General features: G+C 36.1%; 2 protein-coding genes across 2 annotated transcripts; one reads left to right on the top strand and one right to left on the bottom strand.

Moving 5' to 3' along the window:
* Positions 1 to 809: 809 nt before the first annotated feature.
* On the bottom strand, positions 810 to 4,707 carry spra (sepiapterin reductase a). Its single transcript, XM_046838527.1, has 3 exons — positions 4,289 to 4,707; positions 2,823 to 3,113; positions 810 to 1,936 (listed from the first exon to the last, which is right to left on the bottom strand). The coding sequence occupies exons 1-3, from the start codon at positions 4,623 to 4,625 to the stop codon at positions 1,746 to 1,748; spliced, it is 819 nt and encodes a 272-aa protein (XP_046694483.1). The 5' UTR covers positions 4,626 to 4,707; the 3' UTR covers positions 810 to 1,745.
* A 2,113-nt stretch (positions 4,708 to 6,820) lies between these two features.
* exosc2 (exosome component 2) lies at positions 6,821 to 11,320 on the top strand. The gene is made up of 9 exons (XM_046838533.1): positions 6,821 to 7,017; positions 7,496 to 7,597; positions 7,769 to 7,824; positions 7,918 to 8,000; positions 9,126 to 9,191; positions 9,303 to 9,371; positions 9,462 to 9,638; positions 9,722 to 9,850; positions 10,873 to 11,320. The coding sequence occupies exons 1-9, from the start codon at positions 6,893 to 6,895 to the stop codon at positions 10,951 to 10,953; spliced, it is 888 nt and encodes a 295-aa protein (XP_046694489.1). The 5' UTR covers positions 6,821 to 6,892; the 3' UTR covers positions 10,954 to 11,320.
* The last annotated feature ends 3,610 nt before the right edge of the window (positions 11,321 to 14,930 follow it).

Raw genomic sequence — 14,930 nt, 5'->3', positions numbered from 1 at the left:
TAAACACCTCTGTTTCACCCCAAACCTTCTCACCTTTATCAGTACCATTCAATGTAATCTCTGTTGTCTGTAAAACTCCCAGAGATCCAACATTTTCCAAAAAACTCAAACCAGCCTTCTGTAAACAAAAACCATGCCATTTTCAAAGCCACTGAGATCACATTTTCCCACATTCTGATGTTTAATGTGAATATTGTATATCTGATTGGATGATTACCTAAAATGTGCACTCTTCTTTTCTGAAAGACTATTTGCTCACAATGTCTATATTCAAGTGAGTACAAACTTTTATTTGACCCTCCATTGACTTCCCACTGACTATTTCCAGTGACTAATCACTTTCATTCTTACCCTGTAGTCTAAAGAATACATTAGGGTGTAAAAAATGAATGAGGCAACCTAAAAAAATACAAATTGTTCTGTTTTTTTTCTTCTTTATATATTAATATTACCACATCATATTGCTTTTTTTGCAACTCAGTAGAGATAATTTTTTATGCAGGTGATTTATTCAGAGCTGACAGGCTCTGATGGATTTTTGGAAAGGGTCATCGCTATAGTCATGGACGTTTCCATAAACTTCCCATATAGCGAAATGTTTATACCAAGAGTGTGGAATGTGGAATGTGTTGTGTTTAGAGGTTGTGGGCTGTGTTGGATCAAATGAGACAAAATAAATACCCAGTGTGAGAGTTGGGAACATTTGTAGCCAGGATAATTACTTGTCCTTTAAATTGAGATTGAATAAAATACTATTTGCTGAATTAAACAGAACATTGGAAATAAGTAGCATAAAATAAGAGCACAAGTGAAATAAGGCACCTTTATTACATACAAGAATATTGCACATCACAAAATCACAACTGTACAACTACAAATTATACAAGACACATATTGGCTACAGATTACATGAATTATATTAACAAAACGTATGCACCACACCACAATATTGGATAGATTTTAGGTGGAACGTTGTACTTTTTGTTCCAATACAAATTGGCACGTCTTTATATTGCAGAACGACAGCTATAGCTTTCTACTTTGCTAGCTAATTCACATGTTATTTGCTGTATATTTATATTTAGGTCCTAGGAATTTAACAAATATTTTTAAATTGGTATGGTATGTCAGCTAACATTTAGCTAAGTGTTCTATTGGTAGATAATGTATGTATCTGTTTACCATGTTGTTTCAAGTAAACAATAAAACCTAAAAGTAACTGTTATGTGATTAGAATCCACAGGCTAGTAAACTGAAAATTAGGAAGCTAGCTAAATAAAAGGGCTAATTATTTTTGTATTCAATTCAGTTCAATTTAGCGTTATTTGTGTAGTGCTTTTAACAATAGACATTGTCCCAAAGCAGCTTTACAGCAGCTCTACTCAGATAAAGAGGTTATAAAGTTGTGAGGAATGTCATGTGGAATGTCATACTGTGATTCAATCCAGAAGCTAGGTTTGCTAGCATTAGGGGTGTAAGCTAGCACAGAATAGCGTAGTAAGTATGATAGTGAACACTTACAGTGTGTGTAAACATTTACTAAAAATCTAGCTGACAACTAGGTGGACATTCTTTAGTATTTATAAAGCTGATATAAAAATAATATTGGTAAAATGTTTTTGATGTAATGTTGACTGATGAAAGATGTCAGTGTTTAATGCCAACCAAAACTATACCTATAACTCTCCTCAAAGAGAGCATCTCCATACGTTCTCCACAAGTTTTAAAATCTCACAGGAATGCATTTACAAATCGTAAAAGTCTAGATGAGCTCCAGAGGTATAGTCATCTTTCAACAGGACCTTCATCAGCTTCCCCACAGACTCCTCACAGGTCAGGATGCGGCCTTCACAGTGCAGTGCCATTATAGACTTCCTGGCATTGTCGTCCGCTGTGTAGGTTCGGGCATGGACTTGCATTTCTGTGTCCAGAGGACCTGAGGAAAAAAATACAGGTACGTAATGCACTGTAGTCATAAGGAAACGCATGTTGGATGTTTAATAAATGTATATAAATGTACAAAACCAGACCTCTTTATTACACAAAGGCATTAGTTTTATTGGATTATTAGATATTCATTTGCTTCATTTTTGGTAATTGTGTAGTAGTTTATTCTTATATACTTGACAGTATAGGTATATAATTATATATTCTTATATTTTTGTTATTTATTTGTCTAATATCTTTGCCATAGATACAAAGGAATGACAAATTCAGAACCCAAAGAATAAAAATTGAGCTGTTATAAACCGTATATATTTATATTTATGGCATCTGGCAGATGCTCCTATCCAGAGTGATTTGATCACATTTATGAAACTAACTAGTTGAGGGTTAAGGGCCTTGTTTAAAGGCCCAGAAGGGGCAGATTGGTGGTGCTTGTATTTGAACACATGACATTCTGATTAGCATCTAAAATCACTGATCTACCACTTCCTCTACTATACACCATATATGCTTTCGTTTATGTTATTCTAGAAGCTATTCAAATGTGTACCTAGCAATAAGAATAGGTTCCTTAATATTTTTCTAATCAAAAAGGATGGCTGTTTAAAAGTTGTTTTAAAGTTTTTTTTTTTTAAATGCATTTTTTTTTTAATTATGTTCATATACATTCCAATAAAAGCAATAATTTTTTAGTCACCAAGTGTCAAAAAAAGATTTGTTTAACCCAGTTATTTAACCCAAAATATACCTGTCTACTATTATACACTTGTTTTTTATGAATTTCTAATACATTGATCTAAAAAATCTTCTATATTTGTAGTCTTGTATATTTTGTATATATAACGTTATTGAATGTTTAAGGTTTACAAGTTTACCAGGAGCATAGCTGAGAACCCTGAGCTCAGGTTCTTCCTTGGCCAGCACGCAGAACATCATGTCCCGTGCTGCTTTCCCTGTACAATAGAGAACCCAGGAGGGAATAGGCTGCAGGGCACACAGAGAGCTCACGTTCACCACACTGCGCTGCAGACCCACACGAGCTGGAAACGCCTGCAGGATCCCAGCTGTCAAACACAGGGCTGAGCTCACGTTCATCGACAGATACTCGTCTACATCGTCCATGTCAGTGAAACTTCGGAAGAAGCGTGAAACATCGCCCAGTGCAGCTAAAAGGGAGGAAATGCAAAAGATTATTCGGCTCACTTTTTGAAATAACACTCTATGTAAAGAAGTGATATGTGTCCATATTTTGGTCCCTTAATGATTCTTTGACTGATTAAATTGCTACCAGTGGGGGCTATTTCATATTAAGGGGCAAAAATCTAACTTGATTAAAGGGTCGGTGGTAAAAAGTAAATGTAGCTTGATAGTAAATGGGCCAAAAATATTTGTTATATTCCAAAAAAGCTAAAGAATGTTTTCTTACATAATGAACAGCACACAATTTCCTCGTCATGTGCCACTACCTCAATCTCTCCATAATTAGCAGTTCGTTGATTGTCAAAAAGCATGCTGTGACTGTACATTGAATTAAGCATGTATTAATTATAAAAAGTCAAATTCATACATTCATATATTTATATTCTCTATAATTAATCATTTATTTCAATTTACATTATTTGCAGCTTCAAAATAAAATTCTCATATATGGAATGGTTGGTCAAATCAAAGGTCAACAGGAGCCAACTTTGGCCCTCAAGGCCGTGGTTTGGGCATCTAAAAAAATTATTATTTTAAAGTAAACTTTATAAGACTATATTTGGGATCGTCGTTGTTGGATTCGATTTGTATTTCTCTTAAAGATAATCAGAATTAAGTGAACCATATAGGTAAAAGTAAGATTATATTGTATAATGATAATAACATTATATTATGATAGGTAATAACATTATTAAAATATCTCACAGCAAAACTAAAACTGATTATGGGACTTCTATTATTATTATTTTTGGCCAATTAAAAGAAATCTGATCCCAAAAATAGATGTAATATTAAATGAAAAAAAAAGACAATATTTTTAAGTATGAAAATTTATGCATATTTAATTTGACCATTTGCACGACCTCGTTTTTGGAAGAAAGAAAAATCACTCCAGAGCAAAAATAAATAAATAATTAATAATTAAAAAAAAAATTAATAAAAAAAGCAAAGATTGTGATGTTTGCTTGTTTAATATTTATAAATTCTATTCCACTTTATTGTTTTGCACACGTTTATGCTTCTATTTAATACAAATAGCTGTAAATAGTAAACTCAGTTTTTGACCATCCTAAAGCTTAAAGCCTACACTGTGTAATCATGAACTAATGATCTATGGGTTTTCTGTTCACATTTTCCTCACCCGCGTTATTAAAAAGCAACAGGCTGTTGATTTCAGAGCTTGGTGTCTTTTTGGCTTCTCTTATAACGCTTCCCACTCCGTCTTTCTGGCCCAGATCTGCGACCACACAGCGGATAACCAGGCCGTTTCTCTGCGAGGATAATTCCCCCTCCAGCTCCTGCAGCTTTTCTGCAGATCTGGCAACCAGCAACAGAACCGAGCCCGGTTGTAAAAGAGCTGATATTTCTTTAGCAAGACATCGTCCAAAACCTTTCGAAGCTCCTGTTATGATGCAGAGAGCCTTGCCGAAATCTTTCCTCTCACACGGAGCGACATTTGAAGTTTTACCGGCTTCCATATTGCTTCTCCCGAGTGTGATTTCAAAGCGAGTGTACTTGTTAATTATTTTGGACGCGAGACTGCAACACTTCCGGGAGTTGGACCAATGAGCTCCACGCTTTAAGGCACGCCCCCCTGGAGCAGCCAATTAAATATTGCATCATTACTCCAATGGGTAAAGGGAAAAATTTTGATAAACCCTGTGTCGTGCCATCGACCTGTTGCTGAGCTCAGTCATATGCTAGAATCGGATTTTCTTTAGTAATATTTTCCCTGAAAAATCCCTTTCAGACTTGTTCACTTATACAAATAATTTTGTATTTATATAACACAGGTGTCTAAAAAGCTATCCATCATCAAATAAAGCAACAGAGCAAACCGAGCAACAAAAACTTGAAAAACTGAGAAATTAGAAACTAACCATCATAAGTATATTTTATTGGACATTAAAATGAACATATTATGCATTAAACCTAAACATACAAGCTTAGATTTTCTGTGAAATCTTTCTCTGAAGTCAGCAAAAGATACCTATTTATCAAACACATTATAATTAACAGCTTGATTCAAGACAGAAAATGAAAAAAGTATAGAAAAAACAAAGAACGTGATACCAGGACAGATACACAGATCACTGATCACAGATAATGACTTTAAATACTATGCATAGCATTTCAAATGCTCAGAATTTCCATTAGTAGTTTCTACTGGTACTTTCAGGATGTGTTTCATACTGTTTATTTATCACTTTGTCCTCTAAATCTACCATTTTCAAGCCAACCACCTGCATGTCCTCCATCTCCACATCCATAAACCTCCTCCATGGCCTTCCTCTTCTCCTCCTGCCTGGCGGCTCCATCCACTCTGTATATTGTGTTCTATTTAATACTCGTATTGTCTGTATTGTCTCGTAGAGTCTATGCTAAATGTACAGTGTTATTTATGTCTGTGTTGCTTTTGAGAGTCACCAACAGCTGGAACCAAATTCATTGTGTGTCTCAACACACATGACCAATAAACCTGATTCTTATTCTGATCTTAGCACTTTTCTTCCCCATGTCCCTCCTCTGCACATGAACAATCATGCCTCTCTCACCTTTCTCAAAAACGTCCTACCTGCACGGTCTCTCTCATAAATTTGTTTCTAATCCTGTCCATCCTCATCATTTACAATGAAAATTCCAGCATCTTTAACTCAACCATCTCCAGCTTCTCTTCCTGTCTTTGTCAATGTCACTGTCAATGCCATAGCAGGTACTCATATATATATTTTTTTAACATTAAACATTAATACTGCACATATGGAATTGTGTTTTAAACAAAACGTGTTAAACAACCCAGAATATGTTTTATATTTTCAATTGTCCAAAGTAGCTAAATTTTGCTTTGATGACAACTTTGCACACACTAATGACATTCTCTTATCAAATTTACAAGACACTCATCAAATCATCAGAAACTGCCAATTTACATTTATTGCAATTTACCTCTTCTCAGAGTTTATAAGGCAGGCATATTTTAACATCCAGAGGAGTTGGTCTAACTGCAGAAATAAACCATTTATTTTGGAAAAACAACAAGCTTGCTTAGGCCAAGAAACACAAGGAATAGACATTGGATCAGTGGAAAGCTGTCGCTCCAAATTTTTGGTTCTAACTGTCACGTCTTTGTTGGATGTACAGAGGGTTAATGGCCGGTTCCTGAACGTGTGGTTCCCACTGTGAAGCATGGAGGAGTTGCTTTGCTGGTAACAGTCAAAACTGAGGGCACACTTCAGCAGCATTGCTACCACATCATTCTGCAGTGAAATGCCCATCTGGTTCGCACTTATCGGAACCATCATTTGTTTTCAAACAGGACAAAAGACCCCAAATATGCCTCTAGTTTATAAAAGAACTGTTTGTTGCAAGAAGGAGACTGATGGAATGCTGCATCAGATGACTTGGCCTCCCCAATCCCCTGATCTAAATCCAGTTAAGATGGTTTGGCATAAGTTGGATTGGAGGGTGAAGGAAAAGCAGCCAACAAGCAATGAACACCTCTGTGAACCATGACAAGTGACTACCTCATGAGTCTGATTGAGAAAATGCTAGGAGTTTTGCAAAGCTGTAATCAAAGCAAAAGGTGGGAATGAGAGAAAGAGAGAGAGAGAGAGAGAGGGGGTGAGTTGTACGTGAAAGGTTTTTTTCTCAATCTGGCAACCTCAGACAGCTCCTGCGGTACATACATGGCGGTATTTGTGTGCGGAAACACGGCCATTTTAGTGTAAACTCACGTGGTGCAGGCATGGCGGTGGATATGAGATTACCTGCGAGAAAACAGACGTGTTTTCCAATTTCTAATTCCAGCTCAGACCACAAACATTTGGTAGTTCCAGGGGATGTGATCACATCAGACACAGGGTTCATGAGGTGAATATGAAGTCTAATGTAGTCTAAATGCAGCACTATGACTCAATGAATGAGGGTTATGGATGCTGGATGCTAGTTTAATATATCTATTTTTTCCCCCTAATTTAATTTGTATTATTCTAATGTCTGTCCAACTGCATTGTAACACTTTTCTTTATTTACTTACGTCATTGGTTTTGTCAATTTGTTTATGTACCTACTTTATATTAGTATTTACATACTTAGGATACCTACAGATAACAATATATAAGCTAAAAGCCATTGTAAGCATTTTTTCCCCATTAATTTCATGTTAATCTAATAGTTTACTATTTTCTAAATTTTTCATCGTGTCCCCGTCCAATAGTTTATCCGTGCAAAACAATTCGGTGTTACATTTTATCCTGTCCTCCTGTTGCTAATGCATTGTGACGTAAGGGTGTGTAAACTTTTGCACTACGCTATATGTCAATTTTACCCCTCTTTTTTTGTGCTTCAGAGGCCATGGAACGTATATGGACGATGAGAAACTCACTGCTTCTGTGGCTGGTGAGGTAGAACGAGTCAACAAGCTCATCTGCGTGAGACCACTGAAGACAAGGTGAGTACTTTTTGTGATTGGATGGAGATCTCATTGATTAGGCTGTGAATGAGGGTTTTTCTCAAACCAACCCCAGGAAATCACATGAACATTGCATATACTACAATGTACCAAATGATGTACCTTTTGCTGTTCTTTTATTATTTTTTCTCTCCTTCCCCCTTCCCTCAGGTTCAATGGTGAAGTCGGTGATGTGATTGTTGGTCGGATCACTGAGGTTTGTGAATGTTTTAAATATAGAAACCTGCATTGTTTTGCCTCTAATGGACCAGAAAAAAAGATGTCTGTCTTTTTACTTGACTCTGTGACTGTAGGTTCAGCAAAACGCTGGAAAGTGGAGACGAACTCTCGTCTGGACTCAGTATTACTTCTGTCTTCGGTCAATCTTCCTGGAGGAGAGTTGGTAAGTAAACTATAACTTCATTTTATATGTGCTGTTAAAGGACAATCATATACCACAGTGGAGTTGGTTAAATGTTGAGCTTTTAAACTAAATGAAAGAATGATATAAACCGTCTTAAGATGGATTTGGCGAACTGGAAATGATGGCGTTAAAAAAATGACATATAACGAAAAACAGTAGCAGGAATTAACACCAACAGCTTCATTATTTAATCTTTGTCGAATTATATTTGTTAAAACAGTCAAGTAAATGTAATGCACTACTTGCGGATGGAATTTTCTCTCAAATGCCCTGTCATTTCAAAATATTTTATATTATTATTATTATGTATTTTATAAAATATTTGATATTTTAGTGTTATTGTGCAGAGTACAAGTACAAGGCCAATGAAATGCAGTTAACATCTAACCAGAAGTGCAAATTACTCTATCTATCTATCTATCTATCTATCTATCTATCTATCTATCTATCTATCTATCTATCTATCTATCTATCTATCTATCTATCTATCTATATCTAACTATATAAATATACAATGATCATATTATAGGAGTCCGAAAGTGCAATATTTATTACAATAATACTGTATAAGGTGAAAATGTGAAGATAAACACAGAAGGGTTGTGAACAATGTGAAAAAAGGCAACATGAGGTAAACCAATGACTATTGCTATATGATCCATGAGTATTTTGCATAAGGAGACAAGATCGAGATTTATCCTCTGGTTGTCATCCAGTATTGTGGTAAACGGTTTCTAACACCTTTAGGGGTGGCACGGTTCACAAAACCCACAGTTCGGTTCGTATCACGGTTTTAGGGTCACGGTTTTCGGTTCTGTACGGTTCTTGTTGTTATTTTTTCTCTTAATCTTAACAGTTATTTAACACTCCAGAAATTTTCATCAGCATTTGATATATAGCTTATTAGCTTTATTATCCACAATATCCACAGTATTTTACTGTCTATATGTATGTTCAGGCGAAACTGAGCACGGGGCTACATTGCGCATGCGTCGAACCGTGCGACGCACACACGAACCGAACCGAGACAAGCGAACCGAACGGTTCGGGTGTTTTTCCATGTACTGTGCCACCCCTTACTAACCTTTAACAATAATATTTCAGAGGAGGCGATCAGCAGAAGACGAACTTTCCATGAGAGACTACCTTCAAGAAGGGGACCTCATCAGTGTATCCTAAGGAGCATGACAAGGGTGTTTATATATTAGCACATGTCTTCAAATGACTGTCAGAAACTCTTTTTGCTTGTCATTATAAAACGACTTCCTTGACTTGTCTAAGGCAGAGGTACAGTCTGTGTTTTCAGACGGCGCCCTCTCTCTCCACACACGCAGCTTAAAATACGGAAAGGTACGTAGCCAATAATATGTTCACACAGAAATAAAAAATCAGCGACCACTTCCTGTCTTTAGTGTTTTAATATTTGAATGTCTTGCCCAGCTGGGTCAGGGTATTCTCGTGCAAGTCTCACCATCACTCATCAAGAGACAGAAAACCCATTTCCACAACCTGACATGCGGAGCGTCCGTAATATTAGGGAACAACGGCTATATCTGGATTTACCCCACCCCGGGGCACCATGATGAAGAGGCAGGAGGGTATTACACAAGCCTAGAGGTGAGAAGACTATTTGTTTTTGTTATATTATATTGATCAGGTACTGAATTTTCCGTGTTTTCAGTTTTCGGTTTGGTTTTCAGCCCGTTCCTCTCTCAGACCGGGAAGTCATTTCTAGACTGAGGAACTGTTTACTGGCTCTGGCAGCTCACAAAGTGATGCTGTATGACACCAGCATCCTCTACTGCTATGAATCATCTCTGACACACCAGGTAAAGTTTGAGTAGATTTGTTTAGCGGGATTCATGTGGATTTTTGGATCTTTTCGCGTGGATGTGTGGAGAGGTTCGATATGAAGCTTGTGGGTCAGAGATTCCATCTGATACCACATTAACATAAAATAACACAAGGCGTTAGGGCGACAAGTTTGGTTATATTTTGGGGAAAAAGTAGAGCATGTTGAATGTGTTTGGAAGATATTGCAGGCAAGGAAAGCAAGAAATGCATCAGAATGATGAAGCAGAATTTAGTCAAAAGAATGCAGAGTGATGTAGCTGAGGTTGAGGAACTGTTAAAGCCAGAATTCACACTCCTTCATGTAGAAATGCCAAAATTTTTAGCTCAGTGTTCCCAAGTGTATATTAGTCCTAAGGGTTTGTTATATTCTTCAAAAATATTGGGACGCCTAATTTTCCCAGCCGCGTATGCTACTTCTTTAAACTGTTACCACATAGTTGGTGGTACACAATTGTATGGGATGTCTGGCTGCGGTAGCATTTAATTTTTCCTTCACTTGAACTAAGAGACCCAAACCTGTTCCAGCATAACAATGCATAAAGCCAGCTCTATGAAGATATAGTGTGCATGGGTTAGAGAGGAAGATCTTTTGTAGCCTGCTATAGAGCTCTGATCTCAACCCTATTGAACACCTTTGGGATGAATTGGAATGCTGACTGCACCCCAGGTCTCCTCACCTCACCTACATCAGTACCTGACTTTAGTAACACTCTTGCGATCGAATGAGCACAAATTTCTACAAGCACACTCCGAAATTTAGTGGAACATCTTCCCAGAAGAGTGACATTTATTATAACAGAAAATACTGTAGGCTAAATGTGGAATGGGATGTTTTAAGAAGTCCACACTTTTTTGTATGTATAGTTTTTACATTGAATCACAGGTTTGTACGATCTGTATCTTTTAATGAGCAGCACTTCGGAAAGCTGCCTGGTTCATAGGTGTTTCGTTTTTGCAAATTATTTCAGAAACGTATAAAATTGCTCTTCTTCTTCAGATCAAAGACATCCTGAAACCGGAGACCATGGACGAAATCGTGATGGAGACACGGCAACGGCTTCTCGACCAAGAGGGTTAGAAAATCAGTCATCGTTCACAACGTGAGAAGACGAGTTCACACCCAACGTTATTTACCAGTGTTAAGAACAAGGTTAATATTAATTCTATGTCATATGTCTGAGATTCTTTTTGCGCTGATCATAAGTTGGAGAATGTGATATATATACTGCAAGAAAATGCCTAAATTAATACTCCAGATATTTTCCAAACCATTCTCTGTCCTTTTTGTAATATATCTATCTTAGTTATAACTTGCTTATGATAAAAGGCTAAGGACAGGTGTGGAAATATTAAACATTTCATATATGTGACCATTGTACCTCTTATTAATTCTGTATATGAAGAATTTTGTTTTGAATTTTCTAATAAATGGAGTAATATGTTAATGCTTTTTTTTTTTTTTTTTTTTTTTTGTGGTATGTATTCATGGACAAATCTACCCTGATAACACACCCTAATGTCTCCATGAAGATAGGTAGCTGGTAGTGAAGGATCTTGAGTGGGCTTTTATAGAGCTCAGACCCAAACCCCTATATACATTTGAGATGAATGTGAATGCTGACTGCACCCCAGGCCTCCTCACCCTCACCCTCTATCACCTACACTTTACTATCACCCTCGTAGCTGAATGAGCACAAATCTCCACACACAAACTCCAGAACATCTCCCCAGAAGAGTGGAGGTTACTACAGCAGTAAATGGAGACTAAATGTGGAATGGGACATTAAAAAAAGCACAAATAAATCTTACGTTTAGGTGCCCACAACTGTTCCTGATTGTGGTGTATTTTCTTTCTAAAAGAGATTCTCATCTCTGAACGGACATTCTACATTTTTTACTGATACATATAAAAATTTCACGAGCGTGTTCTTCAAACAAAAAAGCTTTGTATTTTATCTGCAAATGATGGAATGTGATTTTCCCATTCTTTTCTCGGTATGGGTCATGGCAACATTTTTGCCCGTGGTAATTGCGCGTGATCAATCTCCACTTCAAGACATGAATACGCATAGAGTTGACAAACTATTTAATATCCAGTGTTATTAAAAACCTACCAAATAATACAAGCTTAACTGTGCTGTATTTCCAAACCTGCACGATGTTATTATTAGTCAAGTCAAGTTTATTTCTATAGCACTTTTCACAACAGACATTGTCTCAAAGCAGCTTTACAGAAATTAACAGTTAAGGTGAACGGTGTGCATTTATCCCTGATGAGCAGTCGTGGCGACTGTGGCAAGGAAAAACTCCCTTAGATGTTATGAGGAAGAAACCTTGAGAGGAACCAGACTCAAAAGTGGTTAGTATTGTTATTGCCAAGAAGTAATAACCCGAGTTATTGTTATTGCCAAGAAGTAAGTACTAAACTTATGGAAAGAAAATTACTAAAATCCCCTTTATATAGTTGTGGATGGAGGAAATGGTAAAATTACTGTGAAAGCAAGAGATCCACAGGTCAGATTGGAGTAACGTAGCCTGGACACCACACACTGCATGGAAGACTTAAATTGAATCAGAAAACATGGGAAAGGTTCCTTTCTAGTCCAGGGAGTCCAAAGCTGATACTTTTGGCTCTCTTTTGGGCAGAAAGGCCCTTCATTCTCTGTGCTTCAGGGTTGTTGTATATATTATGGCTGATCTTCCTTACATCATTGGGATATGCAAAGAAAGAATTTCACTGTGCTTTAATGTACATGTAAAACGTAATGTATTATACAAACATTCATATATGTACATCATGTTAATTAAGCATGTTATTTTCTTGACATGTCTTATCCTCTGCACAATCTTGCACAGTTATACTGTATATTACTATATACACCATATCTTATTACCTACCACACCTTCTGTAAATTAAATCACTCTTACCCATGTACATATTGCTATTTATTGTAAATTGGCCAATTCTGCATTTCTGGTTAGATGCTAATTTCACTGGCTGTGTACATGTAATTTGCACAATGACAAAGTTGAATCGAATCGAATCTTTTGACTAAAATGCACTTCTCTGGGACATTTGTCTGATTTGAATAAACAGATACAGATTTTAACTCTGATGCTAAAGAACAGTTATACATTATACACGTAGGAACATCACATTGCCGCAAGGGGGCAGTGTTTACTCCTGCTTAAATGTATGTCCTCTATTGGTAACGATTCATGCATTTTTGGTTTTCAGATGTTTACAGATGCAGTAAAATAGGTAAAGGTGTTCATTAGGATAGTTTCCATGAAAGAGATAAAATATAAATAAATTATTGTTACTTTAATGGAAAGAAAAATAAATCTTGCCAATAATTTATTGCTACTGAAAAACATTTTTATTATAACATTTTTGAATGAAATAAGTATTCGATACATTAGAAAAATAGAACATAATATTTGGTTTGTTTACAATTACAGAGGTCGGACATTTCCTGTAGTTCTTGACCAGGTTTGCTCACACTGCAGCAGGGATTTTAGCCCACTCCTCCATACAGGTCTTCTCCAGAGCCTTCAGGTTTTAGGGCTGTCACTGGGCATCACTTTGTTTCAGTTACCTCCATAGATTATCTACTGGGTTTAGGTCTGGAGACTGGCTAGGCCACTCCAGGACCTTGAAATGCTTCTTACAGAGCCACTCCTTATTTGCCCTGGCTGTGTTTTTGGAGTCATTGTCATGCTAAAAGAACCAGCCACGACCCATCTTCAATGCTCTTACTGAGGGAAGGAGGTTGTTGCCCAAAATCTCACGATACATGGTCCCATCCATCTTCCCCTCAATACAGTGCAGTCGTCCTGTCCCCTTTGCAGAAAAGCACCCCAAAGCAAGATTTTTCCACCCCATGCTTCACGTTTGGGATTGTACTTATCCTTCTTCTTCCTTCTTCCATTTTCGAATAATTGCGCCAACAGTTGTTGCCTTCTCACCAAGCTGTTTGCCTATTGTTCTGTGGCACATCCCAACCTTGTGCAGGTCTACAATTTTGTCCCTAATGTCCTTAGACAGCTCTTTGGTCTTGCCAATAGTGCAGAGGTTGAAGTCTGATTGATTGAGTGTGTGGACAGGTGTCTTTTATGCAGGTAACTACTTCAAACAGGTGCAATTAATACAGGTAATAAGTAAAGGAAAGGTGGGCTTCTTAAAGACAAACTAACAGGTCTGTGAGAGTCAGAATTCTTGCTGATTGGTAGGTGATCAAATACTTATTTCATGCAATAAAATGGAAATTAATTATTTAAAAATCATAATGTGATTTTCTGGATTTTTTTTAGATTCTTGGTAAGTGGAAAATCTTGAAAAATCAGCAGTGTATCAAATACTTATTTGTCCCACTGTACATATATTTTATAGATTTTCTTTCTTTGTATTTTTATTTTTCATGTAGTATTTTTTTTTTACTGCTGCAACTGTGGTGGGTTTGTGTGAGTTCTTGTTAGAAACAAACTATATTAATAAACAAGCTCAGAAAATCATCCTATTGTCTATTCATATAACCTCCTCCTATTTGTAACTTCTGTTATATAATGTATATTTTGTAAGAATATTTTAATAGATGTTTTTTTTTCTCTATATATACAGAAAGAAAGAAAGAAAGAAAGAAAGAGCAAAAAACATTCAGCTTTTTCCAAACCAATTAAAAAACAATTGAAATACATTTAAAAGATGAAATAAATTTTTTCAGAAGGAAAAAAAAAGTTGTTTTAAATTGTTTTTTTAAAAAAAAAAAAAGTTTTAACTTTAGAAGCAAAATAGTTTTTTTTAGAAGGTAATTCCTTTTTTTATAAGAATAACAAAATAAATCTTTAAAAAATAATTTTTATTTTTATTTTTTTAGAAAAAAAACCCCCTGTAAGTTATTATAATTTTTTTTTTTTTTAAATAAGAATGACTGGAAAATAGTTTTTAAGAAGAAAGTTTTTTTTTTTTTTTTTTTTTTTCTCCCTTTTTTCTTTTTTAAGAAAAAGTTTGTTTTTAGAAGAAAATTTTTTTTTTTTGTGAAGTTTTTATTTATT

This window comes from Silurus meridionalis, chromosome 25 (assembly GCF_014805685.1).
Source record: "Silurus meridionalis isolate SWU-2019-XX chromosome 25, ASM1480568v1, whole genome shotgun sequence".
NCBI classification, from domain to species: Eukaryota; Metazoa; Chordata; class Actinopteri; order Siluriformes; family Siluridae; genus Silurus; species Silurus meridionalis.
This window is presented reverse-complemented; position numbering and strand designations above follow the sequence as displayed.

Coding starts and splice junctions, on each gene's coding strand:
- spra (XM_046838527.1), bottom strand. CDS start 4,625: ATGGAAGCCGGTAAAACTTCAAATGTCGCTCCGTGTGAGAGGAAAGAT. Junction 3,114..4,288: donor GTTGCTTTTTAATAACGCGG/GTGAGGAAAATG, acceptor CCTCCCTTTTAG/CTGCACTGGGCGATGTTTCA. Junction 1,937..2,822: donor GGTTCTCAGCTATGCTCCTG/GTAAACTTGTAA, acceptor TTTTTTCCTCAG/GTCCTCTGGACACAGAAATG.
- exosc2 (XM_046838533.1), top strand. CDS start 6,893: ATGGCGGTGGATATGAGATTACCTGCGAGAAAACAGACGTGTTTTCCA. Junction 7,598..7,768: donor GTGAGACCACTGAAGACAAG/GTGAGTACTTTT, acceptor CCCTTCCCTCAG/GTTCAATGGTGAAGTCGGTG. Junction 9,372..9,461: donor GCAGCTTAAAATACGGAAAG/GTACGTAGCCAA, acceptor TGTCTTGCCCAG/CTGGGTCAGGGTATTCTCGT.